This window comes from Xiphophorus couchianus, chromosome 7, assembly GCF_001444195.1.
Source record: "Xiphophorus couchianus chromosome 7, X_couchianus-1.0, whole genome shotgun sequence".
Classification (NCBI taxonomy): domain Eukaryota; kingdom Metazoa; phylum Chordata; class Actinopteri; order Cyprinodontiformes; family Poeciliidae; genus Xiphophorus; species Xiphophorus couchianus.
In genome coordinates, this window is record NC_040234.1 from 32410919 (window position 1) to 32437950 (window position 27032).

The 27032-nt window shown below is 40.7% G+C and overlaps 2 protein-coding genes across 6 annotated transcripts in view; both read left to right on the forward strand.

Moving 5' to 3' along the window:
- zeb2a (zinc finger E-box binding homeobox 2a) overlaps positions 1 to 22665 on the forward strand; it is a 44633-nt gene extending 21968 nt beyond the window's left edge. For 2 of the 4 annotated variants that reach the window (XM_028023119.1, XM_028023120.1), the window contains exons 3-10: positions 7754 to 7978; positions 8689 to 8757; positions 9186 to 9380; positions 9486 to 9700; positions 10989 to 11097; positions 11785 to 13670; positions 15186 to 15366; positions 19661 to 22665. In XM_028023119.1, the coding sequence (XP_027878920.1) occupies positions 7754 to 7978; positions 8689 to 8757; positions 9186 to 9380; positions 9486 to 9700; positions 10989 to 11097; positions 11785 to 13670; positions 15186 to 15366; positions 19661 to 20238 (3458 nt within the window). In that variant the 3' untranslated portion in view covers positions 20239 to 22665. Of the gene's footprint in view, positions 1 to 7753; positions 7979 to 8688; positions 8758 to 9185; positions 9381 to 9485; positions 9701 to 10988; positions 11098 to 11784; positions 13671 to 15185; positions 15367 to 15475; positions 16589 to 19660 lie in introns of those variants that run through there. The other 2 variants (XM_028023122.1, XM_028023121.1) reach the window with 2 other exon arrangements.
- Positions 22666 to 23662: 997 nt separating this feature from the next.
- gtdc1 (glycosyltransferase-like domain containing 1) overlaps positions 23663 to 27032 on the forward strand; it is a 32785-nt gene continuing 29415 nt past the window's right edge. For both annotated transcript variants that reach the window (XM_028024125.1, XM_028024126.1), the window contains exon 1: positions 23663 to 23725. In XM_028024125.1, the coding sequence (XP_027879926.1) occupies positions 23711 to 23725 (15 nt within the window). In that variant the 5' untranslated portion in view covers positions 23663 to 23710. The remainder of the gene's footprint in view (positions 23726 to 27032) is intronic.

Below are 27032 nucleotides of genomic sequence, written 5' to 3' on the forward strand. Positions count from 1 at the left end.
GGCTGATTTTCTGAACCTTTTTGTAGGTCCGCTTCTGAACCTCAGCTGGTCCACAGAGTTCCCTCCATCTGCAGCAGCTGATCCTGATGAATTAAAGTCTGACGGCACAAACTGACAAAGAGCTTTAAAGCTTGCAGTGCGCCTCTGCTGCTGCTCTGATGAAGAAGAAGTTGGAGTGATGCTTTTTGAAGCATCGGGAAGTTAAAATACCTGCAGTCATGAATTATTAGCAGAAAAAAGTTTTTCTAGCGCTGCTTCTCGCAGGAAGAAGGTATTCATTGGAGGGATTTAATAACTGCGCTCTTCCTGCTTTCTCTTTTCATAAGGATTCATCCTCCACCTGGGAAGATAAATAATTCAGACATTTTGGATTTTCTTTCCCCCTCCTTCCCCCCAAGGGGGGCTGTTGGGCTGTAAACCCTCAAACTTCCTCATCATAGTGTGAGCGAATCTATCCATTATTCACTCCTAAAGTCTGACTTTCTCTTAAAGTAACCTACATTTTTATGGACATGGCCCCCCTGGAAACCTCGGAGACTGATGATTAATTGATTTCTCACACAGAAAGACGAAGTTTGACGGGCTTCAAAATGCATGTAGAACAAGACTGTGACTTAAAACGGTAGAAAAGTCAAGTTTTTCGTGAGTTTTTGTAGAACAAGAGGAGCGTGTTCATGTTCACCATGAAACCCATTCACGGCTCACCGGCTGCGTTCTCTCTTGTTCACACCTCCGACCTCCTTCTGCTCCTCCTGAAACACACACACACGAGTGGATGGCGGCCATGATATCGGCGCTTCACCTCTTATCAGAGCTCAGCAGCTCTGTTTTCTCCTCTGTTTGTCTAATCAGGCGACACACCGAGGCCGAGGTGAGGCTTCAACGGACGCCTTGCTGCTGATAAACTTAACGTTAAACTCCTGCACATATCTGCAGACAGAAACAACTTGTTCCCTGCTCATTTAAGGTCTGAACTGAGCGCTTAAATCACTTGAACTACTTTCTTGAAGAGGTAAATTGCTGCAGTAGATCAGATTAACAAATCTGCTGTCTGATCTACAGTCAGAAATTTATATTTAGTTTTCACGTTTTTCTAGAATGCAGATCATCTGTTGTAACATCGATAATTTTAATTCAGTATTTAATGACCTGATCTATCTTTTCTCATTCTCATCCTGTGGGCGTGCGCAGGGGTGTGTGTGTGTTGTGTGTGTGTGTGTGTACACTAACCACACAGTGCTTTAGCAATTTGTCAAATCTATAAACACAAACTGCCATCCAGTTCTAAAACTGGAGAAAATAACTTTAAATAGTATTTAAAAACAGGATATAGTAATTAGCCACTCTCATATCAGTCTTATTATAAAAGCTTTTATTTTCGGAATGCAGTCATTATGAGGTTTTCATTTCATTCACATGAACAGGTTGTAAACATAGCATCATGATGAGATTGGTGAGAGATGCTGATTGCAAAGACTCATTTAGATTCTAACAGATGTACAAATTGTGAATCCAGATCAAAATCTTCTATTAAAAGATTTTCTGACAAGTGACCCATCCAAGTGTGGTCAGTCTGACACTCCAGGTGTGAACTGACTTATGCTGAATGTGTTAAATTAGGAATTACTGGTTTGGTTGGAAGAGGAACTCAGCTTTATACTGTCACAGCTAAACATACTTTAACTATAGTTTAGTTTTTGCCGACTCTGTTAGTTTCTCTGTTAGATTCTTATGTTCCTTGTTGTCACAAAAATAAATCCTCAGATGGCTGTTTGTTGAATTATTCTTTCAGATTGGTGTACATGGAGTCTATGTGAGTCTATTGTTTTACTGCTGAATGTTCATTAATTAAAAAGGGCAGAAATGCAACATCAGTGCATGTAAACATGACATCTCTACTTGTAAAGTCATGTCATGGTTTTTAAATGTGTTGTCATTGCAAGCTAAATCACTATATTAGGCTCTGTAAGTGAAATGGATGCCACAGCATGTTAATTTTGTTTTACTAAGAGTAATTGTAATATGTGATGCATGTGAAACATGATATCACTTTCTGTAAATCTAGCATCACTGCATGTAAATATGATGTCACTGCAAACATATTTCCACTGCATGTAAAAGTTTACAGGGCTCCATTAAAAACTGTGACATTGCTGGATTTAAAGCTGATATTTTTAATAGGGCTGAAATGATTAATTTGATTAATTGTGATGAATCGATTACTAAAAGAATCATCAACAAATTTAATAACTGATTGTTAACTGAGGCCATTTGCTGAAGAAATGACATCCTCAGAACAATATTTGAGCCAAAACTGTACTACAAATATATACGTTTTGCATTTAAGATAAAAGAAAATCTCTGCCTGCAAGTGTTTTGTACCCACGTTAGAAGAATGATTTTAGCTGCATATGCATCGTTTGTTACAAATGATCAAGCGCTCACTAAAGAAATGCGAGGTTATTGCATTTTAGAAAATAAAATGTTTGTTTTCTTATTTAACAAGAGATTTAATTATTTACTTACTTACTTGCATCTTCCAATGCATTTTTAATATTGCATTAAAAAGACTGAAGTGATTAAATGTAGAATTGGACAATTCTTTTATCTGAATAATTTATTAATCGCTAGGGTAACTAATTAATCGCCAGAATCATCACCTACTAAAATAATCATTTTACAGCCCTAGATTTTAGTATGATGTCACTGAATGTAAACTTAATGTCCAGTGAGGTCAGACTCGGCGGGCCGCGTTGCCAGAGCTGTTTGGAGATGATTGAGGAAGATGCCTCTGTTTCACCTCTTGTCACATTTAGGGAACACAGACTTCTTCCTCCTTCATCCCTCCACCCCGCAGGCAGAATTACAGATTCCCCGGTTTCGTCTTGGAGCGCTCGGCCTCATGGGAAAGTGGGGTTGTGGTAACTGTAATTACACAGCAATTCTCCAGCAGAACATCTCTGCCTTTGGTGCCTCCCCCATCTCTCCCTGCTCCCCCGTCAGCGCTGTCTTTGAGGGATTTTGCTCCATTCTTAGAGGCAGCACATACCTTAGAAATGAGCAGCTGTCGGTTCCAGCTCCTCTTCATCACTCTTCTCCTCTTTAATTCTCGCAATGGTAAGCTCTGAGGTTGGAAGTCTGTTGTTCCTGAGCACGTTTGCAATTCTGTGTACAGCTGGAGGCTTGAAATGATTCACAAACAGTTAGTGTCCTCGGTTTGGTTCTGCAGTAACTTTTTGCAGAGAGGCTTGGGGTTCATTCACACCAGACCTGTTTGGTCCGCTTTAATCTAACTCTATTTCGTTTGCCTAGAAAGTCCGATTCACTTGGGAAGGTGTGAATGTGCAATCAAACTCTGATATCAACCAAAAAAGTGAACTCTGATCAGCCTAAAAACCTAGGTCTTGGTTCGGTTGACGTGAACTCTGGTGCGTTCGAATGCTTATGCAAAAACAAGAAGGATTAGGGTTGCAGGAATTCTGGGTAAAAACAATCAAAACAAACACTCATATCTAGTGCTAGTGAAAGAAATAGCTTGTGGTCGTTTACCAGACCAGAGTGAAATCCTACAGCTGCAAAAGTCTGATGCCGCTCCATTGTTGTTTACATGTTGTGAAGAAGCAAGTTGAGCTCAGGGTGTTCTTCAGAGGTTTTTGCGTCTTTCTCTTCAGTAGTTCTTGGTGCAGTGCCACCACAGACGAGGGATAAACAAGTTTTTTGAATGGTTTGGTTTGTTTGACACACTGCAGTGTGAAAGCAAACTGCACCAGCTGAAAATGTAACAAATGGTACAATTTGTTACATCTAATCGAACCAAGTCTATCAAACTATCTTGGTTTATTATTTCAGAGCGCCATGACAACTGCTCTGTCTACTTCCTGACAACATCAGAGGAAGCACAGGAAAGAATAAAGAGGGAAATATTTTATAAAATAATGCTCATCAGGGAGAAACGTGAATCAGATCAGGCAATCAATGTTGTACCAGAGTAACAGTGTATCAGGAACAGCTCTGCTGCTTCTGTGAGTCCGTTACGGTTGATGGTGGCGAGTGGGGCCCATAAACATGGGAGTCGTACCATGTGTGGAGGCGGGCCTCAGGAGGAGGACGGCTGATTTGTGGGGGTGACGATGATGATGTTGGGCTGTGGCCCCCTCCTCGCCTCAGTTTCCAGCCTGTTGCACAGGTCCCTGCAGATAAATGAGACTTTAATTCAATCAGGAACCGAACACAATCAGCGGCTCAATGCAGAAACTCCCCACATTCAGCGAACTCCACGGACACAACACAACAGCACACCTGTTCAGAGGAAGCAGCAGCAGGTGCAGTGATGCTACAATAAATTGTAAATCGTTTTTTTCTATTTAACACCTTCCAGGGACGGAGTGGCTGCACAAAGTTAAAAGACTTTAAGACTGCCTGGAGAATATTTGGTCAAAATCACAATAAAATATTGCAGAGGATTCAGGATAACTGGATGAAATGCAAACATTGAGTTCCAGGTAGCAACCTGGTATCCATGGGAACCACATCCCCTCCTCCCTCGGGCTGCTGCTCAGGTGATCAGCTGATGATGAGGAGGAGGAGGAGGATGCATCAGCCTCCACCTCAGAGTGAGGCAGCGAGCGGATGGAGGAGGACGCAGCACCTGGACCAGCGTTGCAGCAGCTGGAAGACGGGCTGCTGTTTCTGAAGGTTCGAGCTCAACGTGATGTTGAGTCATTAATCGCCAACCAGGTCACATGTCCTACAGAGCCATGAAGAGGACACACTGTTTTCAGTGTGGCTTGTTTTTCTGTCGTGTTGCTGCTGTTGTTTTCAGAGCTGCGTGTTCCATATTTGTTTGCGTTTGCTGTTTGAGCTTTTCAGATTCCAGTTGTGTGTGTGTTTGTGCCGCCTCTGAGGAGTTTCCTCTCAGAAACAGCTGGAGACGATTGTGACAACAGAGAACGTGTCGGAGGAGGAGGAAGATTAATGTGTCTGTGTGGGAAGCTGGAGGAGGAGAAGGAGGAGTCTCAGCTTTGTCCTCGGCTCTCTGCTCAACACAAAGACAGCTGACAGAGATGTTCTCCTCCAGCGATGCCTCACTCTGATGAAACAGAGATGCTCTCCGGTGGAGACCTTTCACTCTGAAACGTTGTTGGGTTGCAGCCACAGGTTTGCTGGAACTGATGTGGGGTGGCAGCGAATCATGTGACCTATACGACAGACAGCACTTTGAATGCAGTTTGCTGGGAGGTCAGCAGCTCTTGACCAATCAGAGTCTGGAGTTTTAATGCAAGCCTTTATGCCACTGATTGATCCTGGTTATTTGACTTATTGGGGGTCCAAAAGAAGGCATCTGGATCAATAAGTATCAGCTTTGACAACTCATGAGCCAAAATTCACATGTGGTGGGTCCATGTGAAGGTGTTCGCCTGCTGCCGTTTGGAGATGAGCCATCCAAGCTCCAATAGGGTTTGCTGAGCCATCAGCATCCCTTCAGGTATGAGGCAATTCTCTGTCTGAAGTGGAGAAGTTAAAGTATCTTAGTGTGTGGTTGATGGAAGGACAGAGCAGTAGATGCATAGACAGATTTGGTCCTCATCTGCAGGCCTCAATCTACCCATCAAGCCATGTTCCAACGCTATATCGGATATCTTGAATACAACCCTCTGAAATAAACTTCAGTAGTAGGGTGGCTTAGAAAAAGGGTGAGGTTCTTTAGGGCTTAGTTTTCTGGGCACCACTGAATGGAAAGAGACCCTTAAGGCTTCATGTACCCAAGTCACAGCATACTGTGTTTGAAAAACACATAATTCCTTCACATTAAGGCAAAAGTTGAAAGTTGGCTGAGTTCTCTGATCAGAAAAAATGAAAATTAGCCGGTTAGAGACACTACCTGATACCATCAGTACGTTAAGACCTAATGATTATTGATCCTGGTTACTGGTTATTGATCAAGCTGGATAAATCAGCATCCTGCTTTGGAACAGCTGAATATTTCAGCTGCAGCTCACATTCTTTCAGTCAGGAAAGAAAGAAATAATAGAATAATAGAGGGGGTGGTTTGGGAGTGTGTTGGCCCTATGGGGTGTGTGTGTGTGTGGGGGGGGGGTCACATTAGACCCCCACGTATACCTTGGACCACACAGCGAGCGCTCCATCTCTCTATGTTTGATCACAGAGGGCTTTACCCGTCTGAAGCAGTCACACCTCTTATTAAAGCCCGGCCTGTCCCACGCCCCCCCTTCCCCCCACTCCCTTCGCTGACCCCCACTCCCCCTCTCTTGGTATTCAGCCCAGGTCAGCAGATTTGCGCCCAGCCCACCGTGGCTCCCTTTTTAATTTGCACCTGTTGCGCAGTTGTCCGGGAGGCGAGAGCTGCAGCGGCTGCAGACAAAGATCATATTATGAACAGACTAATCTCCGTGTAGCTGAGAGGGTCGGGGGTTCGTTGGGGGTGGGGGTGGGGGTGGTGGGTGGGGGGGTCTGCTGCCTCCTGTGGGAGATCAAATCTGCAGCAGGAAGTGTGATAAGATGCACCAGAGGCGCTCCAACAATCTGTGTTCGCTGAACGAGCCTGAAAATCTGAGGCTGTTTCTGTGGCTGGACTCCCGTCTGCAGGCTGTTCCCATGATGTCATGCAACCTCCCCACCCCCCAACCAACACACCAACACACACACCCCAACCCTCACCCCTCCACACACAATTCACCTCAGTCAGGTTCAACCCAGTTCAAGTCTACAGCCGACACAGCTGACAAACATCACACTAAAATAAGTAGAGCTGCAGCTAACAATTATAGTTATCGATTAATTTATTATTCTGACGATTAATCGATTAATCGGATAAAAAAATTGGCATGTGCTTTCAGTGATGCTTTTCTATACAATATTAAAAATTCATTAAAAGATGCAAATAAATAAATTCCTTCTTTAATTAAGAGCATAAACATTTTGTTGTCTAAAATACAATAACACCATTTCGTTAGTGAACGCATGATCATCTGTGGTAATGGTTGCATCTGCAGCTAAAAAATTATTTCTAACATCAACATGTGAGAAGCTCAGCTGTTGTTGCTGGACTTAACATCAATACGGTGTAGCGGTAACCTATTGACTATTTAATCTATTAATAATTGAATCCCAAATCGTGCTTAATAGATTTTTTATAGCGTTTTGGCTCAAACATATTCACAGACAAAGTTTTTATTTCTCTTAAATGCAAAAGGAATATATATTTTTTTAAGTTTTGGTTTAATTACTGCTCTGAGTCTGTTGTTCTTTCAGCATCTGACTTTTTTTTTAGTCTGTATGCGCGGAACAATTAATTGATTAATGAATTAGTTGAAAATTATTTCAATTACTGATTCAACATGATTAATCCTGATTAATCGGTTCAGCTCTAAAAATAAGTCATAATGGAATCAAAAGAGGCTTCTGCTGTTTATTCAATGGAGAAGAGATTAAACTATTTTACATAACAAGACAATCAAATCAGTCAATCAATCACACAGCTCTCAGATGGAATCGTATGGTGATTTTTTTTTCTAAGTCCATTTTCTCCAAGTTTATATGTATATTTACTGCAGACAGACTTTAACGAGCTCATTGACAGAAATCGAGAGGAGAGATTAATCAATGTCGTTCATTCAGGAATCTCATCAAAGATTGAATTTCACTTGACTTTTCTGGATGGAAATCCAGAAGAAAAGCTGGTTCCAGATGTTTTACCAGCTGTCTTATCTCCTCCTCCATCTCTGTGTTTCAGTTCTGAACTATGACAGTGTTCTGGATACAACCTCAGAGACAGATGAGGACGACCAGACGCTGCTCCGTGATGACAGCAGCTTCACCGGAGGAGCAGGAGATGATGAAGAGGCGGGCAGTCCAGTTGCTGTCCCTGCCCTGGAGGCGTCGCCCAGGGTCGGCCACGCCCTGCTGTCCAACCGGGAGCCGGACGACTCGGAGCACCAGGGGGAGGACGAATGTATCGGTGAGTCTCTGATCGGATCAGCACCAAAATGCTGTTTGTTCTTCTCCAGCACATAAAAGATGCTGCAATAAGCTTCAGATAGCAGAAAGAAGATAGTTATCATCTGTCTATCAACGTACATGTCTTGGAACTGTTCTGGTTGAGAATTTTTGATCAATTAGGTTCCTCTGAACACAGATAAGCTGCAAAAACCAATTCTTAGTTTACTGAGTCTGAAAGGAGGAGAATAACGGTATGAACCAGGAGTGGAGATGGGATACTGGCTTGTTTTAAGTAAATAATTACTTAATGTTGATATATTTAAAAAGTATTAGTTCCATTGGCGGAATGAAGATACACTAGTGGGAGAAAAAATATCGAGAGCTGGCAAAGAAATAGGGAGAGAAGAGCAGAAGATCTTGGACAACATGGGGAACAAAACAGAAGGATAATTAAGACAAACAAAAACAAAATGGAGAACCAAGAGGAAATTTATGAGGAGAACCAGGAGGAGAACGGGAACGCCATATATATAACTATAATATATGATTAGAACCAGGAGAAAATACTAGGAAGAGAACAAAGAAAAGAACCAGAACCAGTTTTAAAATCAAGAAAGTAACCAGTTGGAGGAAGAAACAAGGAGTATAAAAACCAGTGAAGAACCAGTTTAGAACCAGTTCTAAAGAATTAGAAGGAATAGAAAACATGCTTGTCTTTTGTTCCTTTAGATGATCGCAGCAGCGAGTACGATGCTCTGGGACCTGAGGCCTCTCTGCAGGCGGTGGAAGACGGTGCAGGTGAGATCAATAGTCAATATTCTGATCAATAACAATACAATGAAGTGAAACAACAGATACACCCAAAATCACACTTTTTTACAAAAATATTTGATTTTTAAACACAACCTTTTCATCTGATTCTCAGAAATGAACTACAATAAAAATTGAGAAACCTTACCTCTATTTAAATATGAATGAGCTGTTTTTAAATTGTTACAAACATAATAGTACATTATAAGTAAAACATGCCTCCGTTCTTTAACACTATTTGCATTTGTGGTCAAACTGTATCTGACAGGAAGATTTCCACTAATTTTGGTAAATATTTAGTCAGTTAGAAAGACTTGCAAGGTGTCTGTTGATTTGTATACCTGTGAGACAAGAGTCAGGGCAGAAAGTGTCTTTTTATGCCGATGATCATCTTTTCTCCGTCTACTTTCTGACAGGGAGGCGACTGGACGGCATCTCCGGGCTGGATGAGTTCTTCCTGAAACGTAAGCTGGAGGATGACGATGGTCACCAGGCAACCATCGCTGAGTACCTGCAGCGTAGTGACACCGCCATCATTTACCCAGAAGCCCCGGAGGAGGTGACGCGCCTGAGCACGCCCGAGGCCGGCGGTCAGGATGAGAGCGAACATGGTGAGTTGATGGTCACAGCAAAAAGATCATAACCAATAACTTAAAAATATGACTACTCAAAAACAACACATTACTCATGATGTGACCTTTCACCTCCCCCTGCAGATCTGCCTTCCAGTGCCACAGACGACTTCGCACAGCTGCTCACCTGTCCGTACTGCGAGCGCGGCTACAAGCGGCTGACGTCTTTGAAGGAGCACATCAAGTATCGACATGAGAACACAGAGGAGACCTTCACCTGCCTGCTGTGTGCAGAAACGTTCAACCAGAGAGCCCAGCTGGAGCGGCACATGACCACACACAAACCCACTGTGGACCAGGTGAGAATACACACCTGTACAGGACGGGTGAAGGAAGGGATGGAGGGAAGAATGGAAGGATAGATAGATAGATAGATAGATAGATAGATAGATAGATAGATAGATAGATAGATAGATAGATGGTGATAGTTGAAGCCCCGCCCAGCCACTGCAGATGCATCCTGTGTGGGCGGAGCCTCGTCCTGCGGCAGCAGCTGTGTTTGGGCGTGCAGCCTTTAGACGCAGCTCATTGCTTCGCGCTCTAATCTAATGATGAGGCCGTGTTAAACGCTTCCTGCGAACGCCTGCTCTCTGCTCCTTACATCCAGGAGTCTCATTAGAGTCAGTAACTAAGCTGGAAGTCATTCCATTTTCCAATTACACCACGATCGTAATGGGATTACCTTATCCAGGCAGTCGGCTGTCAGGATCCTCCGGTTCCTCAGACCTCCTCGCAGACTGAACTGGGACCAGATGGTCTTTTCCCTGCTGGGCTGGAGAATCCTAATCCTCTCAGTGTTTATCTGAGGACTCCCTGAGACCAGAGGCTGAACTCAGATCAGTTCAAGTTTCAACACAGAAACGCTCAAGTTGGATCTCTAAAACATCTGAGACATAAATCCTTCGCTTTCATGTCTGTTTGATCACAAACATGAAACACAACAGACAATGAGACACCTTATCAAGACTTCTGACCTTTCCATGGAAAGAAGGAAGGAAGGAAAGGAGGATGGATGGATGGATGGATGTGGTTTCATCTCCTTGAGTAGCTGAAGGAAAACAATTTCCATATTAACTTCCATCCCTGATGTCATGAAAAGTTTTCTCCTTCAGTCCTTCCATCTGTCCTGCAGAAAGCTTACCAGGGAATCAGAATGGAGGAACTCTAATAATAATGTCATTAATGTGTCCAAATGGCGTGTAACCTGATCATCATGTCTTTTCTCTGGTTAAACTTGTGGTTAAGCAGCGTCAGAGCAACCAGATGATAGAGGAGCTTTATCGGCTGAATAAAGGAAATGACTGTTCAGGTTTGCGTTTCATGTAAAATGAAAAGACGTGAGCTCCCACTCTGCTGTGGGGGGAGGACACCCCCCATTACGCTTTGTTTTTGTTTATCAGTGTATTTGCATTTGAAATGTTGGGAATGCACCTCAACCAGAAACTGCAGCATGTGAACAGAGTCAGCCCACGCTGTTTCTCAGAATGCCTCTTTGCACTCAGACTTCCAGGAGAATCTGTCTCTATCCTCTCTGCTCCACTCCCACTCCTCCTCCCTCCTTTTCTAATCGGTTTCTCCTCTCTGCAGCCACCGCTGCTCAGTGAGGGAGCTGCAAACCGCAAGTTCAAGTGCAGCGAGTGTGGAAAAGCCTTCAAGTACAAGCATCACCTGAAGGAGCATCTCCGTATTCACAGCGGTGAGTGGAGCAGAGGGGTGGAAGAGCAGATAAACACACACTTTTATCACCCTGGGCACTGGCATAACACCAGACACACACACTCAGAGAAAGAACCCAGACAATGCAGTCTATTGGTAATAAAAACACAATATCCTGTTGTCATTAGGAAGTACACCAAAAGTATAACTGCAACTGTTTCCTTTATACAAATAAAGAAAAATAAAAGATGAGGTCAGTTAAATAAAAAACAGGAGCAATTTCCTGAACTCTTCATGATTCATGTTATTTTCTAACATTTCAACCTAAAAAAGTGACATATTGATCGAGTTGTAAAGCTCAGTTTATCAAAAATCATTCCATAGATTAAATTGTTGGTGGTCTCTATCAAGAGCACATATATTCTGAACCAAAAATTGGATTGTTGGTTTGGTTAATCAGTGATTGGCAGGTTGAGACAGTTGGGTACTTCAAAGCACTGAGTACTTTAAGCAGAGGCGAGTGGTAATGAATTAAATTTACTAGAGTATGTTCTGTACTTTGACAGAACTTACTGAAACTGAGTACTTTCTCCACCACTGAGCTTAACTAAGTCAGAAACACAGTCCTGGTTGTTATGAGTAGACTATTCACTGTTTGAAACATCTGGAAAAATCTCAGTCTTTTGAAATAGACAGAAAGTAAAGTAATCCCTGTGTTGCATTGCAGGTGAGAAGCCATATGAATGCTCCAACTGCAAGAAGCGCTTCTCCCACTCGGGATCCTACAGTTCCCACATCAGCAGCAAGAAATGCATCGGTCTGGTTGCCCTTAATGGACGAGTACGCAATGGGAACAACAGCAAACCTAGCTCTTCTCCAAACTCCACAACATCCTCACCTGGAAGCCCCGCCTTGGCTCACCTCCGGCAAAAACTAGAGAATGGGCGTCTTCTTGGCCTGCAAGACCAGCAAGGTCAGGTGGACATCAAAACCGAGCCAATGGACTTTAATGACTACCGGCTGCTAATGGCTTCACAGCATGGGTTTGGGGGACCAGGTGTCTACTTAAATGGTCGTAGTGGAAGCCCACTGGGTATCCAGGGCTCCTCACAAAACTCCTTTCAACACCTGGGTGGCATGGGAATTGATCTCTCTCTGCTAGGATATGCTGGACCTCTCGGGAGCAGCCTAAGTGAGGTACAGAAGGTTCTCCAGATTGTAGACAACACTGTTTGCAGGCAGAAGATGGATGGAAATCCAGAGGAGCTGTCCAAGCTTAGAGCCTATATGAAGGAGTTGGGTGCCCAGATGGAGGCACATGCCAGCTTTCAGGTGATTGGCAGCAGCAGTCCTACCAAGAGCATCATTGACTACACACTGGAGAAGGTCAATGAGGCTAAGAACCTTATCAATGACTCCAAGATGCAAGTGGATGTTAAGAAAGAGAAACCAAACCAATCAGTTGATCTCAGCGGTGAAGAAAAGTTCTCTGATGGACAGAACCAATTCCTAACATTTTCTTGCCAATACTGCAAGGAGATCTTCCCTGGACCCATCCCACTTCACCAACATGAGCGCTACCTGTGTAAAATGAACGAGGACATCAAAGCAGTCCTGCAGCATCCAGAAGGCAGTCCTGTTGGCTGCAGGGGGTCGAGGGCTGATGAACTGTCCCATACTGAGAGGCCCCACAGTCCCACCAACCTTTTCAAGGACCACATGTCAGTGTTAAAGGCTTACTTTGCCATGAATGCTGACCCCAACTCTGAAGAACTGCTCAAGATTTCCCTTGCAGTTGGCCTTCCACAAGAACTGGTAAAAGATTGGTTTTCACAATGGAAAATTCAAAACAACCACATGGACAGTTTGAGGAAAAAGTTCCCGACTCCCGAGCGTGGGAGACCAGACCGCAGCTTGAGTCGGTCTCCAGGGTCCCTTCCTGTTATAGATTTACACAATGGCTTTATTAACACTGATCCCACCCACAGACTCACAAAGATCAATCAGTTTACAGCCAACAGGCAGACAAAGGGGGACAAACCAATAGATCCTGCTGATTCCTTGAGGAGCAACACTTCGTCACCTCTAAACCTATCTTCCACTTCATCAAAACACTCCCAGAGTAGCTCTTACACTCCAAACAGCCTCACGTCTGAGGATGCCCATGGGGATACTCCTCTAGATTTGTCACTGCCCAAACACATGGCACAGAAGCGACCAAAGCCAAATGGCTTTATTACCGAGCACAACGGTGAGGTGTCGGTACGTGAACAGGGTTCTGGATCTCTAGCGCTGGTCAAGATCAAGAAGGAGGTCTTGGGGTCGGACAGTGGTGGGAGCTCTATCCATCAGCTGGAGAAAAGCACCAGCCCGATTTTTGGGATTAATCCCTTTGCTGGTGGTCCTATGTACACCTCCTTGCCACCCCACGGAGCTTTTCCCCCACCCACCTTCATAAGTCCTGCTCAGGCCATCATCCCAGGCCTCAGGCCCTACGCCGGTCTTGACCCCATGAGCTTCCTGCCTCACATGGCCTACACCTACGCCACAGGGGCTGCAACATTTGCAGAAATGCAACATAGAAGAAAGTACCAACGGAAAGCAGGTTTCCAGGTAAAACTATGTTATTATATAGATTTTTTTTTTTTATGATATTCTATCACTATGATCAGTTTTGGGCTTATGTGGTCAAACCTGAGAATCATTATTGTTGGACATAAGAGCTAAGGCCTCAAAAGAGCTGAGACTTAAAGAGCAAGCGCTAATATTTGAGGGTCTCTTCTGCAAAGTTAGACAGGTGTTCTAATCCTTACCCACAGCATTGCATCTTCTACTGGTTCAGGACCTTTTTGGGCACTGATAGTCTCTAATCGATCATGTGAATGAGCAGGGACATTTCTTGATTAGACTGTAAGATAATTATGGGTTTTTAAAACCTGTTATGCACTGTGACAAAAAGAGACAAAAAAGTTGTATTTTTAATTTCTTTTCAGATTTTTTTTTTTCACATAAAAAGTGATACTTTCATCACTTCAGCACATGATCTGGTAGATTAGTCTGATATTTGTGGGCCTTCAATTTACAGTTAAAGTGAAAAAGCCTTTTAGGTGGTAGATAACTCCATTAGTTATGAGTTTTGATGTCAATCCATTTCTTCAGGATTTGTACCAAGCACCAAAGTTAGCAAACCTTTAGAAAGGTTTTCTGAGGTAGAACTGGAAATGGATCCTTCTCAGAAGCTCTTTGAACCACAATCAGACAGTGTGCCTAACAGTGAAAAAAGAACTGTCTTCATTGTTAAAGGAACCATAAAAAGATTCCAACAGATTAGAGCTGCACAATACATCAAATCACAATCAATTATACCTATATATCAGATATCAATATGTGCAAGTTGAATTAACTTTCCCTGCCCTTAATGCCCTCATCTGATATGGACCGGTACTAGTTTGATTGAAATGCTGAGGCTCACTGAGTCATGGCAGCATTGTGTGGAAGGAATTGATAACAATATCAATACAGTATTTAACAATATTTCATTAGCAGGTCATTGTTCAGATCCAGAGGACAGTTTTCATAATGGAGGAACATTTTGTTTTTATAGCTATTGGTGTGTGTCCACAGACTGGAGGACATTCAAAGAGTATGTAAAGTATTGGTTAGTGCTGACCGGTTGAATGTTGGATGGTGTTGGTTGTGTAAGCTTTTAATTTGTTAAATATTGAATCAAAAGTTTGTGAGAGAGGAAACCCTAAATGTTTTGACTGATGTATGATCCAGCGGCCGCCTGCTTTACGTCAGAAAATCTCTGTTGTAAATGCAGACAGAAAACAACCTTGAAGGAGTGTTTGTGCTGAAAGCACCTGTTTAAGAGGAGCTGTTTCTGACCACAGTTTGGTTCTGTGAAAAGTCACCTTGAACATCTTCTGCACACCCTTGTTCGTTTCATTCCCCTCCCCCACCTGTTTTTAAAAAGTCTCCTGGATGAAGGGACTTACCCAGGTTGGGCCTTTAAGCCCTGTCCAGACTTGGGATCATGGAGCCAGGAGGGGGGTGGCAGCAGAAGGTGTCTCGGAGCGTGAAGTCGACAGGTGTGGGATTATGACTGCAGCTCTGTCTCTGTCTCAGGGGGAGCTGCTGGACGGGACGGCGGACTATCTGTCAGGCCTGGACGACCTGACAGACAGCGATTCGCTGCTCTCCAGGAAGAAGATTAAGAAGACTGAAAGTGGTATGTACGCGTGTGACTTGTGCGACAAAACATTCCAGAAGACCAGTTCCCTCCTAAGACACAAATATGAGCACACAGGTATATATAACACTTGGACATTTCTTTTTAACCCCCCGTTCTCCTTTTATCTCTAATTTCTTCACACTTTTGTTTCACTCCCTACTCTTTACTTCTGTTTCCTACTTAGCTTCCAACTCGTAGCTCTTCTGATCTGTTTTGTTTCTCTGCAGGCTGCGGCCTTTAACACGTTCTCTTCTTTGCAGCAGCTGGTTGGAAAAAACATGTTCTGCAGCATGAGTTTCAGATTGTGGTATAAGGGGGAATTTGGCTTTTGTTCCTGTTTGTGTCTGAGTGAAGATCCAGAGGAATAACTTAATAAAAACAGAGAATCGCTTTTTATATTTACCCTGGAAATAATTTGTGATGAAACTTCACTGGTAAAGGTAAACCTACTGTCAGGCCTCGCATTAAACATAACTTTAGAAAACATGACTCATTTTTACAGCAAAGGGGTTTTACGTTTACACTGCAAGACAACGCAAGTCATGTGTATGGCATCATTCAAAACCAAGGTAATTCATAGTGCAAAGTCATAAAATAAAATAAAATAAATAAGGTAAAGAAAATAACATTAAAAATAAGAATACATTAAAACAGCAAGATACAATTAAGCTTCACACAAAAAAGAACCAGTAAATAAGATCTGTATCAAACCTGCATGCATTAAATCTGTCTAAGGACAACCAGTTGGTGCCTTTTTGACTAATTACAAGTATTCACTACTTTTTCTCAGTCCTGTTTTGACAAGAAGCCGTTTAATATAGCAATGTGATTAAGATGGTAGTAAGTTGATTTTTGTAGTAGACTTTATTTGAAAATTTAAATTCAGGTATGGGTCCAGAACCAAACCACAGTTTCTTGCATGCTTTGTGGTTAGGCCTTATTGAGAATAGCCGAGTTCTGATAACTAATCTTGTGTTTTTTTGCCCAAAAATATTAATACTTCGTTTTATTTATTCATCTGACCCTTTGGTCATAATATTATGGCTGCATTTAATAAGTGTAATCATGTGGCAAAACAAAAATATAAAGTTGCATGGTATCAGCAAGCATATCGGAAGAGACAGTAGTTCTCTATAATCTGTCGGAGCATTTGAATGTTGAACTAAAGTGTTCCAAAAAAGAAGCCATGAGGAACCCCACATGTAATATTTCTCTGTTTAGATTTATATTAGCTAAATGACTCAAAATATTCACAGTCTGCCAAGTAAGATCTAAATCAATTTGTAGCAATGTTCCACCTACTTTTCCAGTCTGTTAGTCGGTATGTAATGGTCACTTCTGCCCATAGGTGAACTTTCTGTGTACAACTCATAAATGGAAGCTGTTTCTGGATATAATCTGGAGTCCCAGTACGAGGAGGTGACTTTCTTTTAAAGCTGAGGGAGGTTTTAAGGCAGGATTCATGAAGGTGATTCATTCCCGTCCTACCTGTTTTATTCCCTGTCTTTCTCTGCATTGCATCATGCCGTCATCATGTTGGCCAGATGCAGAAATCCTGAGCAGAAAAAACAGGCAGCCAATATTTAAACCCACAGACTTCATGTTTAATTCAGCAGTGTTATGTAAACAGTTTCTCAGTTAGATGTTCTGGATGTTTGAAGTTTCCTGTATGAACTCTGCTTGTTTTAAGTTTTTGCATATTAATGTTTCCTGTTTATTTCCTTTAATATGGAGCTTGAAGCTCAACAGAAAACTGTTTCAATCTGTTTGTTTGACTGTTGATTGGTTGAGTTAAATATAACTGCTTAATATTCCAGAAAGATACTTTTTCAAGCTTTCTATCAAGAAAAAAATCTAAGCACACTCTTGCTTCTCAGGATTGACAATTGCAGTCAGGTACGCCAAATCATACCAATCATAATCAAAATCTTTTTCATAAGAGCAAGTAATTTTTGTTAGTTTGATTCTCTGGATGCTACAGGTGTGTGATATCACCAAGCCAGCAATGAAAGGCATCACCTTTGAGAAACAACCGTTGCTATCTGTCAATCTGGGAAGGATTATAAATATATTGTAATTCCATTTCCTAACAGCTCAAAATTTATAATTCTTGAGAAAGAAAGGTTATTCATCAATGGAAACAAGATAAGACAACTGCCATTCTTCTAGGAAGAGGACATTTCACCAAATAAGTTTAGACTTTGCAATGTTTAGAGAAATTGCAAAATATCTCTAAAGAGCTCCATCCCAGACTCAGAGACAGAGCTGAGAGCTGTTACCATGCTAACAGATCTCAATTAGCATGGTAAATGTCAAGGTTTTGTCTGCATATCAATATTTAAAACATTAGCTGGTTTTTTTCACTTTTTTCCCCCCAAAGTTATTAAGATCCGTTCTGGAAGGTCCAAAGAGTCGAGTGTTGCAGATCCCTGGTGTAAACCATCAGTTCAGAACAAACCTTTTCTCAGAAACCAAACAATGTCTAACAAATTTATTGAAAAACTTAAGACATGTCAGTGTTTCTGTTTAGAATCGGTTTTTCTACTGGAGTCTGTTTCAGAACTGACCAATCGGTTGGTGTCTGTGTTTGAACACCTGCTCTACCTTCATCTCTTTCACTTTATTGCATCATCCTTCATTTGACTCCCCAACACTGGAGCAGAAAGCTGCCACCCACTGATATTTACTACTGTGCATGTACGTGTGTGTGTGTGTGTGTGTGTGTTACAGTATGCTAGCTGTGGTGGATGTTTCAGGTGTTTCCAGTGTGTTTGTAGGAACAACCTGCCTGCATGTGTCTACAGAGCTGTGCAAGTGTGTGTGGAGCTGCGCTTTTAGTGCATGTGTGCGTGGGATGCCTGATTGGATGAGGTTCTGACTGCCGGTTGGCAGCAGACGAAGCATCCTGCTCAGTCAGATGGAAGAAATTTCCGCCCATACGGAGTCGTAGTAAATCCAGCAGAGCGTGTGTGTGTGTGTGTGTGTGTGTGAGACGACTGTGCTCCTCCTCAGGTTAAATCTGGCGCCGTGATGTCGTCGAAGCTACTTGCTGCCTGACGACATTTCGAGGCATCTCACAGTTGTCGTGGCAATAAATTATAACCAAACTAAGTTTGAAGTTAAAACTGTGATAAAGTTTTTTCTTTGATAAAATTTTTCAGACAATACTGCATGAAACCAATAGAAAATTATTTTTTAGAACAGAATGATATGTATGAACGGCCATGGCATGTCCAAAGTCAGCCCTCCAGGGACAGAGTCCTGCAAGTTTTAGGTGTTGCCCTGATTAATCACACCTAAATCTTTAGCAGGCCTCTTTAGCACTGACTTCCACACTGAGGCAGTTTCTATGTCATTTGAATCAACTGTGTTGGAGCAAGAACTCATCTAAACCCTGCAGGACAACCGACCATTGATGGTTGAACTAAACACTTTTATATTGCTTTTATATATATCCAAGTTTTTTATGAGAAACTGAATTTTGAGTTCACATTAGCTGAAAACATCTGAAATAAATGAAACACATCACTGTGATGTGTGATGAATCTGTATACAGGATGTTCTTGCAATCTTAAAGTCTTTATTTCATGTATCTAAAATTAAGGACTTATAATAATGTCTTAAATTATTTTAAAAACATTTAAGTTGGTCTTAGATATGTTTAGCACAGGTATTAAATTTTGTCATATCAGGACTTTAACTTTGTATATATTTCACATAGTTTATTTTTCTTGAGGGAGTTTTCTCCCAGGCAAAGGTTTCATCTTCATTGCATTCTGTGATTCGAGGCTACCGCTAACTAGCTACTCATAAACCCTTGCCTGCTAGCTGGCTATTTTGCATATATCTATAAGTGTAATTATAACGCCAATTGACTGGACAAAGTTTGCTTCTCTGCTGATGCCAACCTGTATGATACTACATGCATTCTCTGCAAAAACATTTGGCACTAGTACATTTTCTTTACGTTTTCTGTACGTTTTCTTTTGTATATTTGTCATAATATAATGTGTTAAATTTCATTCATAATGGTCTTATAACGGCCTTTAGAAGTTGTTGATTTGAGCTGGTGAAGACTGCAGAAACACTGTGTATAATAATAAAGATTCACTTTTTTAACTAAGAAAATTGAGTTTTTCATCACTTTTTTACTTTTGTAAATGAAGCTTTTAAGTTACTTTAATAAATGTGAATTGAGTGTGCTTGTAGATATTAGTATAAGCAAATGTTTTGTTACTGATGGCTTTCACAGATAGTCATTAAAAAAAACTACTTCTTTGTTACTTTAACCTAAAGCTGCTGTCTCTGTCTTTACCGTCTTGCTGTCTCTATCCTTACCGTCTTCTCCGTCTGTCCTCTGTGTCTCCAGGTAAACGTCCACATCAGTGTCAGATCTGTAAGAAGGCCTTCAAACACAAACACCACCTCATCGAGCACTCACGCCTGCACTCAGGGGAGAAACCCTACCAGTGTGACAAGTGTGGAAAGCGTTTCTCCCATTCCGGTTCGTACTCACAGCACATGAACCATCGCTACTCCTACTGCAAGAGGGAGGCCGAGGAGCGCGAGGCGGCCGAGAGGGAGGCCAAGGTGGGAGGGCTGGCTGGAGGTCTGGAGCCCACCGAGTTGCTGATGAGAAGGGCCTATTTGCAAGGGTTGGGGCCTCTCGGATACTCAGATCCCGAGGAACAGCCAGAGGACGGCGGTGGTACCATCTTAAGGGACGGAAGAGAGGGAGGAGGACGGGAAGTGGGAGGAGTGGACAATGAGATGTACGAGGAGGTGACAGATGGACAGGAGGCAAGTTTCAGGAACAGAGAGGAGGAGGGTGACAGCAGGAGCCAGATGGACTCAATGATGGATGAAGGGGGCAAAGACTCGGCACAGCTGATGGACACTTGTTCACGAGAAGGGAAGACAGACGGAACGTTGGAGCAGGAGGACTGATGGAGGAAAGAGAACTGGGAAGATGAAGATTTGTTTGTGAGATCTAGATTCTGCTTCATGATGAAGGGTAATAGAGTGTCTGATTGGTTGGGAGGATGTTTTAAGCTTTGTGCTATTCATCAAACTACCATATAAGGTCAAAACTGATGTCATGAGGGTGTGGTTTACCTGGGACACCTGTTACCTTTATGACAACGTATGGATTTTTAAGGCTACGACTGAGTTAATTCTGTTGTTTTTAACAACAACAACAAAAAAAAAAAACATTCTGAGCTCTGGTTTATCACATTCAGTCAGATTTTTTTCTAAATCTAACTTTTATCTTTATTTTATTTTTGCAATTAGATTTGTCCCCGACCTGTTTTAAGTTTTGAAACCTTAAAAGAAAAAACATTGTAACCGCTGGTGTTTGAATTCTGGAATCCTACTTTATATCGTTGGATAATTAGGTATTTTTATCCAATTTAGAATTAAATAGATAGTCATGTAAAATGCTCACATGTTGTATACAATAGAATTTAATTCTGAAATATTTTCTGAAAGATTTGTATTCCTCAAAATTTCCATTTCTTTTGGGTCCATTTGACCTAGTTAACTCATAAAATACGATGGACTAGGACCCTTCATCAAAATAATAATAAAATAAATGAATATTTTATAATGCATTTATATTTATTCCAAATATAAATGTAAATACACTAAGATTTCATGAGCTATCAAAGTGAGCATGAATGTCTCCTTGGTGGGACTACAAAGTAGCCCATAGTCGGCTTGAAGTGTCAAAACAGATCCTTTTGGTACCCAAACATAAATTTTAGCTCTAGGTAATGATAAGTTTGGTAATTGGGTAAACATGAAGGGGGAATGAAAACAACTAAGATTGACACTTCTTAGCTTGTTAGCTAGCTAACTGCTATCTTGTTAGCTTATCTTGTAGCTGATTACCTGTTCAGCTAGCTACTTTTTGGCTTGTTCCATCAATCACCAAAATTCTCCTTTTTTTTTTTTTTTGCCAAATTAAGCTACTTTCCTCAGAGTTGAACCAGAACTTTACATTTCTGGTTTTGTTGGAGGAAAAAGCTGTAAAATCTGACAGACTGAAGCTGGTAAATTACAGATGTTTAACATCTTGAGCTGAAGAGTGAGGTGTTCAGATGAAAGAAGTGTCCATTTTAGCCTGAATAAGAGAGAACCAAGTTTTTGATCAGTAAATTTTAACCCTTTATAAAGTAAACCAACCCTAACCTTCAGGTGTGCAGGAGGACCAATGACCTGAATCATGAAGCAGGACCAACTGGTTTAAAATCCATGTTATGCAAAATAAGAAGAAAATAAAAATAAATAATAATAATTATTCTAATAAACTAAGTGAAGCGCTTGTTAATGTACAGTATTATAAAGGCCTGAAAGCTGTGTGGTGCTCTGATGTTCCTAACCTCTGTTGTTGTGTTCGATAAAACCACTTCAGGAAATTGCACTTGGCTCCCTGAATCACTACAAAATAATGAAAAAATATTGAAAAATTAAATTGGGAAGCCTGGAACACTCGGTCACGTTCTGTCAGTGTTAATGTTGTTATTCTGTCTCCTTTTAATGTGACTTTTTTTTATATATTTTTTATCCGACTTTATTATTTTTGCCATCTAACCACATAACTCCAGGCCTCCTGAGTTGTTTTTTTTCTATGAAGGAATAATTAAACCTGTGTGATTTTTCAGTCTTAAATCGGAGAGGCAGGGGTAGGAAAATAAAGGGCTCGGCTGGAAAAAGAGGACGGAGCCTTTTTCTCCAGAGAAAGCCTTATATGCAAACCTTTCACCTGTCTGTTTCTAAGAAGTGCCATCCCTGTGCAGTGACACACCTGTCCTCTCATCCTGTCAGTATTACCGTAGATAGATGCCATTCTGTAGTTTACAACTGTTGGTGCAATTTCTATTGTTTTTTTTCATGACAGTACTTTTGACAGTATTACTTTTTGATTTACCAACAAAAAATTCAATTTTTATTTGAGAATTTTCCATTTTATTTATGTGTGTCCTTTTATATTGCTGTCTTTATTTATTTCCTACTGTAGTGTACAGTATTGGGGTTCCTCACAGAAATATATTTTAGTAAAATGGTTCTGTCATCAAATATTGGGACTTAAATGTTGATCAGGTCGTATCTTTGTTTTCTTCATGTTTTATTATTTGAAACTACTGAAAAAAAAAATCTAAATTTGGGGAACTTTTGATACAACAATTATTGTGCAAGCACTGTATTAATAAAAATCCACTTTATTCATACCTCTGAAGAGAGGATGAAGAACTGATTATGAAGGAAGTTCTGAAATGTCTGAAGTATTATGGTTTTAATTTTTAATTTTTCATGTTGTAGCCAAAATGTAGCCAAAATAAATTTTAATAAAGCTGTGTTATTCTTCTTGTATCACGTCTGTTTAATTCAATGTCACCCTAATGAAAACGGTGATGATGTTTTTAGCCTCCACATATTAGTGTTTGGTCCCACCTTTTCCACCAGAACAGCCCTGACCCATGATGGCATGAGCTCCTCTGGATAATTGAAGGTGTTTTGGTATCTAACACTAAAATGGTTAGCAGTGGATTCTTAAATCTTGTAAATTGTGTGATGGGATTCCACTTGTTTGCCCCACAGATTCTTTATTGGATTAAGATCCGGGGAAATACGAAGCTAAATCTACTCCTCAAACAGAAGCTGTGCTTTTCTGTTTCGTTCCATGAAGCACTTTTCTGCTGAAAGGTCAGAGAATACCATTTTTATTAAGAAAAAGGTAAAGGGTGTGAAAAACATCCACACAGTTGTCATAAAACAGCAGTCAAAAATACAAAGGAATAAACTCCTTTAAAGTTTTTAATATATAATGATTTACACATGATTTGAAGGTGTCACCAAATCTACCAAATCTGACTGCTTTATTTATCTAAAATAATTGAGTTGAGTACTGCATGCATCATTTATTACTGAAAAGCTAAAAAAAAGTTATGTCTTTATTTTTTAATAAGTTTTAGTTTTATTTCTACTGAGTATTTTTGTCTTATTATGTAAACAAAATTTGAACACCACTGCAATACATAATTTATATAATATTGTGTTGTCATCACTTTATCAAACACACAATTTGGTTTATATAAAAACCAAACAAAGACACAAATATGCTAAAATTAAAAAAATGTTATGTTAAAAGCTCAGAACTGTAAATTCTTAAAGTTAATTAAAAAATCAACTGAAGGTAGTAAAAGCGGTTTCAGCTTAAATATCGGATAATTTACTACATTACATCACAAATTATTTAGCCTTTATTTTTTTATGTTTTGCTTTAAATCAATTCCTAATTAGGAAACAAGGCAGGCCCCAACAACAGAAGGGGGAAAACAACGATTCCTACCAAACTTACCCATTTCTATCGACGTGATGACGTCAGAACTAGCGTGCAGCGTGAACCGAGCGTCAGATGCAGCAGTCAGAGGTGAGTGTTCAGATGGAATCAAACATGTGTTTGTTTGTATCCTCGTCCTTCTTTGTTGGAGTCAGGGACTCAGCCGGTCTGAGATTATTTGTGCCCGGGATGCTGGTTCCGAACGGGAACCAGAGTGAGGGTTCAGTTCGGCTAACGGAGCTAATGTAACTCTTCCAGGAAGTAGACGGCCCCTGCAGAGCTGTCAGGTTAATTTTTGAGGATATAACTGTAAATCTCGCTAAAACAACCTGACATTTAGCAGATTTTGAGGCTTAAAAAGTTCACCTGACTTATACTTTAACTTAAAAAATCTGACGATAAAACTGTGAAATATTATCTTACCATGAGGCAGAACAGTGAGTTGGGACTCCAACCTGTTTGGATGCAGAAGTGATGGAGAGGTTCTGGGAATGCTGTCCACATTCCTGCTGCCTGGATAAAACGACATGAAGTTTTAGGTGCATTACAGATCTTTGCAAAAGTATCGGCACTGCATTTGACTTTTTATCAAGCTAAAGTCCCAAACATGTGTTTTTTTATGATTTGGTGTGACAGGCCTAAAACAAAGTTATGAATTTAATGTCAAAGGAAAATTACGCATGGTTTTCCAGAATTTAACAAATGGAATAAAAAAAAAAATTCATCGTTATGCTGCAGGCAAGTCAGTTTTAGGGTATGCATCCTTTTGGTTACTGAAAGTTTTACCCAATGTTCTTTGATAAATATTTCTAGCTGAGTATCTTCTGTCTGTACAGGTCGTTTCTAAGTACAGTTTCTCAATTGAGTTTGTGTCCAAAATTTGAACAGTTTAACTAATTAAAATTGAGAGAAATTAACCAGTTAGAGATTTAGGACTAAGCACTATTTATACAAACAAATTTGTAGTAATCAAATATGAATAGCAAACAATAAAATATGTAGCAGTACTTTTTATCATTCTTAATGCTTTAAAATGCAAGAAAATATTAGATTGGTCATATAAAACTTTCTAAAACTATTAACTAATAACTAAAATTTGAACAAAAACCTATTTAAATCATCTGAGCAATCTGTGAATCTCTAGTTTAATACAATTTTAACTGAGTCTAGTTAAAAGAGACGTTCCTGTTTTATGCACATAGCAGTTTCTGATGTTTCATGTCTGTATTCACAATATCATCAGATGAAACAGGGTGAAATTCAGCAAGGGCAGTGTTAGCTTCACAGATTTCTGTTGAGTCAAAGGAAAACAGAAAGGAAGTGTAAAGGATCCTGAGAAGCAGATGTTTGACAAAAGCAGATTAGTTTTTGTCAAACATCAACATAAAGATTTTGGTTTAAAGATGATCTGATTGACAATAAGGAGGAGATGTGTTAGTTAGAGGGTAATAATCAGAGTAAAGTAAACTGGTTTCAGTCGGAAATTAAATGAGAGGACATTAACAGGCCTGAAGGACATGAAGACATTAAAATGGACTTAATCTGAATTCATGAGTTCAGATGAGTTGGTCTGAACAATGAAGCCATGTAATAGTTGTTCAGACAGCCTTTTCATCCTGAATATTTCCCTCTGCTCTGCTTGGCGTGACTCAGGGTTTAGAGTGAAACCAGTCGACTCAGATCGAAGCAGATTTCTCCTGGTTCTGTTTCAGTCGCTGATTCTGTACGAAATATTACAGCTACTTCATAATGTCTCAGGCAGGAGCTCTAAGTGGAGTAAGCCGGTATAAAAAACTGTTACCGCTGAGATGAGAGACTGGTTTAAATGACAGTTTATCAGTTTAACGTTTACCTGATATCTGAGATGATGATGTTAAACAACAGACTGTATTACTGAGGGTAAGGCTGCAGTGATTCATTGAGTACTAAAAATTCTCAAAATGAAATGTAGTTTGTTGATACATTGTCTACAGCCACATAAATGTCATTTTTTTAGTAACCAGTGCACTACAGGAAGTTGTGGGGACAGTAGTGTCTCCATTGCAGACTGTGCAAAGCAAAGCTCTTGTTTTTACATCACACAAGCCTCTAAAGTGCATTACCACGCAGCTGTGTGGCGACTCTGGACGGCTGAAACAAAACCACATTGGGATCTCTTCAGCGTAGTTATATTCTGTTGGTTCTTGCTATTATCTTACATAAAACATATTGTGGTAAAGTACATGGAAGCAGAATAGATCAGTTGACTTCTGTCACTAATAATTTCTTCAGTCGTGATGCACATAGCCAGAACCTTTTTCTGGAGTTACTGTCTAATTCAGATCTTGAGTAGAGAGCTACAGTGGGGGGAAAGGTTTACACACCTTTGCTAAAGTACCTTTTTTTTGAGATGTCAAAAAAATGAGAGTAAAATAAATTATAGCAGCAAGCCTTGGACGGCCGTGTGGCGAGCCAGTGGTAAGTCTTAAAAGCTTGGCAAAAATCCGACCTTTCAGACAGGAATTATTGTCGCTTTGCTTTTGATGGTGATGGATTGGTGAATGTGTTGAGTCAGTCTGTAATGACTCACAGAAAGTTTGGTACAGCTCTGACCTTACGTGTGGAAGTTAATACACTTTCATGTTTTATGCCGAGGAGTTAGATTTTGAGGCTTGGCTATGCCCACATGCTTTATTGCAGTATAAAGGTTTTGATAACTTTTGATCTCTAATGCTTCTAAACAGTGCCGAGTCATTTTGAAGTCTAAGTCAAAAGCTGTAGGAGAAGTTTGCATAGATGCAACGTGTGTAATGGAGAGAAAATGACGGCTTTCATCCAAAATGGCCGACTTCCTGTGGGGTTTAGACCATGGCTTGAAGAGACATTTTTTTTCTAAGTCCTGAGAGGTTACCTATGTGCAACAAGAGCATCTCAGGGTTTCCCCCAGTGGATTATTAGCCTGGCGGCCCGCCATGCTTTACTAGCCCCCGGCCAGGCTAAGCGTTGCTTGTTTATGTTTTTATGTGAAATTAAATTAATTATATCCCAACTTCAGAAGATTTGCCTTTACCTTTACAGAACTCTTTAGTTCCTCTTATCAGTCTGCAACTTCTCATATTGAGGTCATCAAACCAAATTTCAGATCTACCATAACTGACTGACACCTGCTGGCCTCAGGTTTGCAACCAGCTTGTGACTGAGAAACCAGTAACCTCCTCCCAGTGACAGAGTCTCACTGAGGAAGAAACTGCATTAGGTTTTCTATCACTTTAATATTTCTGCTATAACTGATGTATATTTGCATATAAAATAAGTCAATAGAGTTTAATTTACAACTTTTATGTCTTCGTGTCATGAGGCAGATCTCAGCCGGCTGGTGAGAGAAAAAGTAGATCTTGGTCTCAAAAAGTTTTGGTCC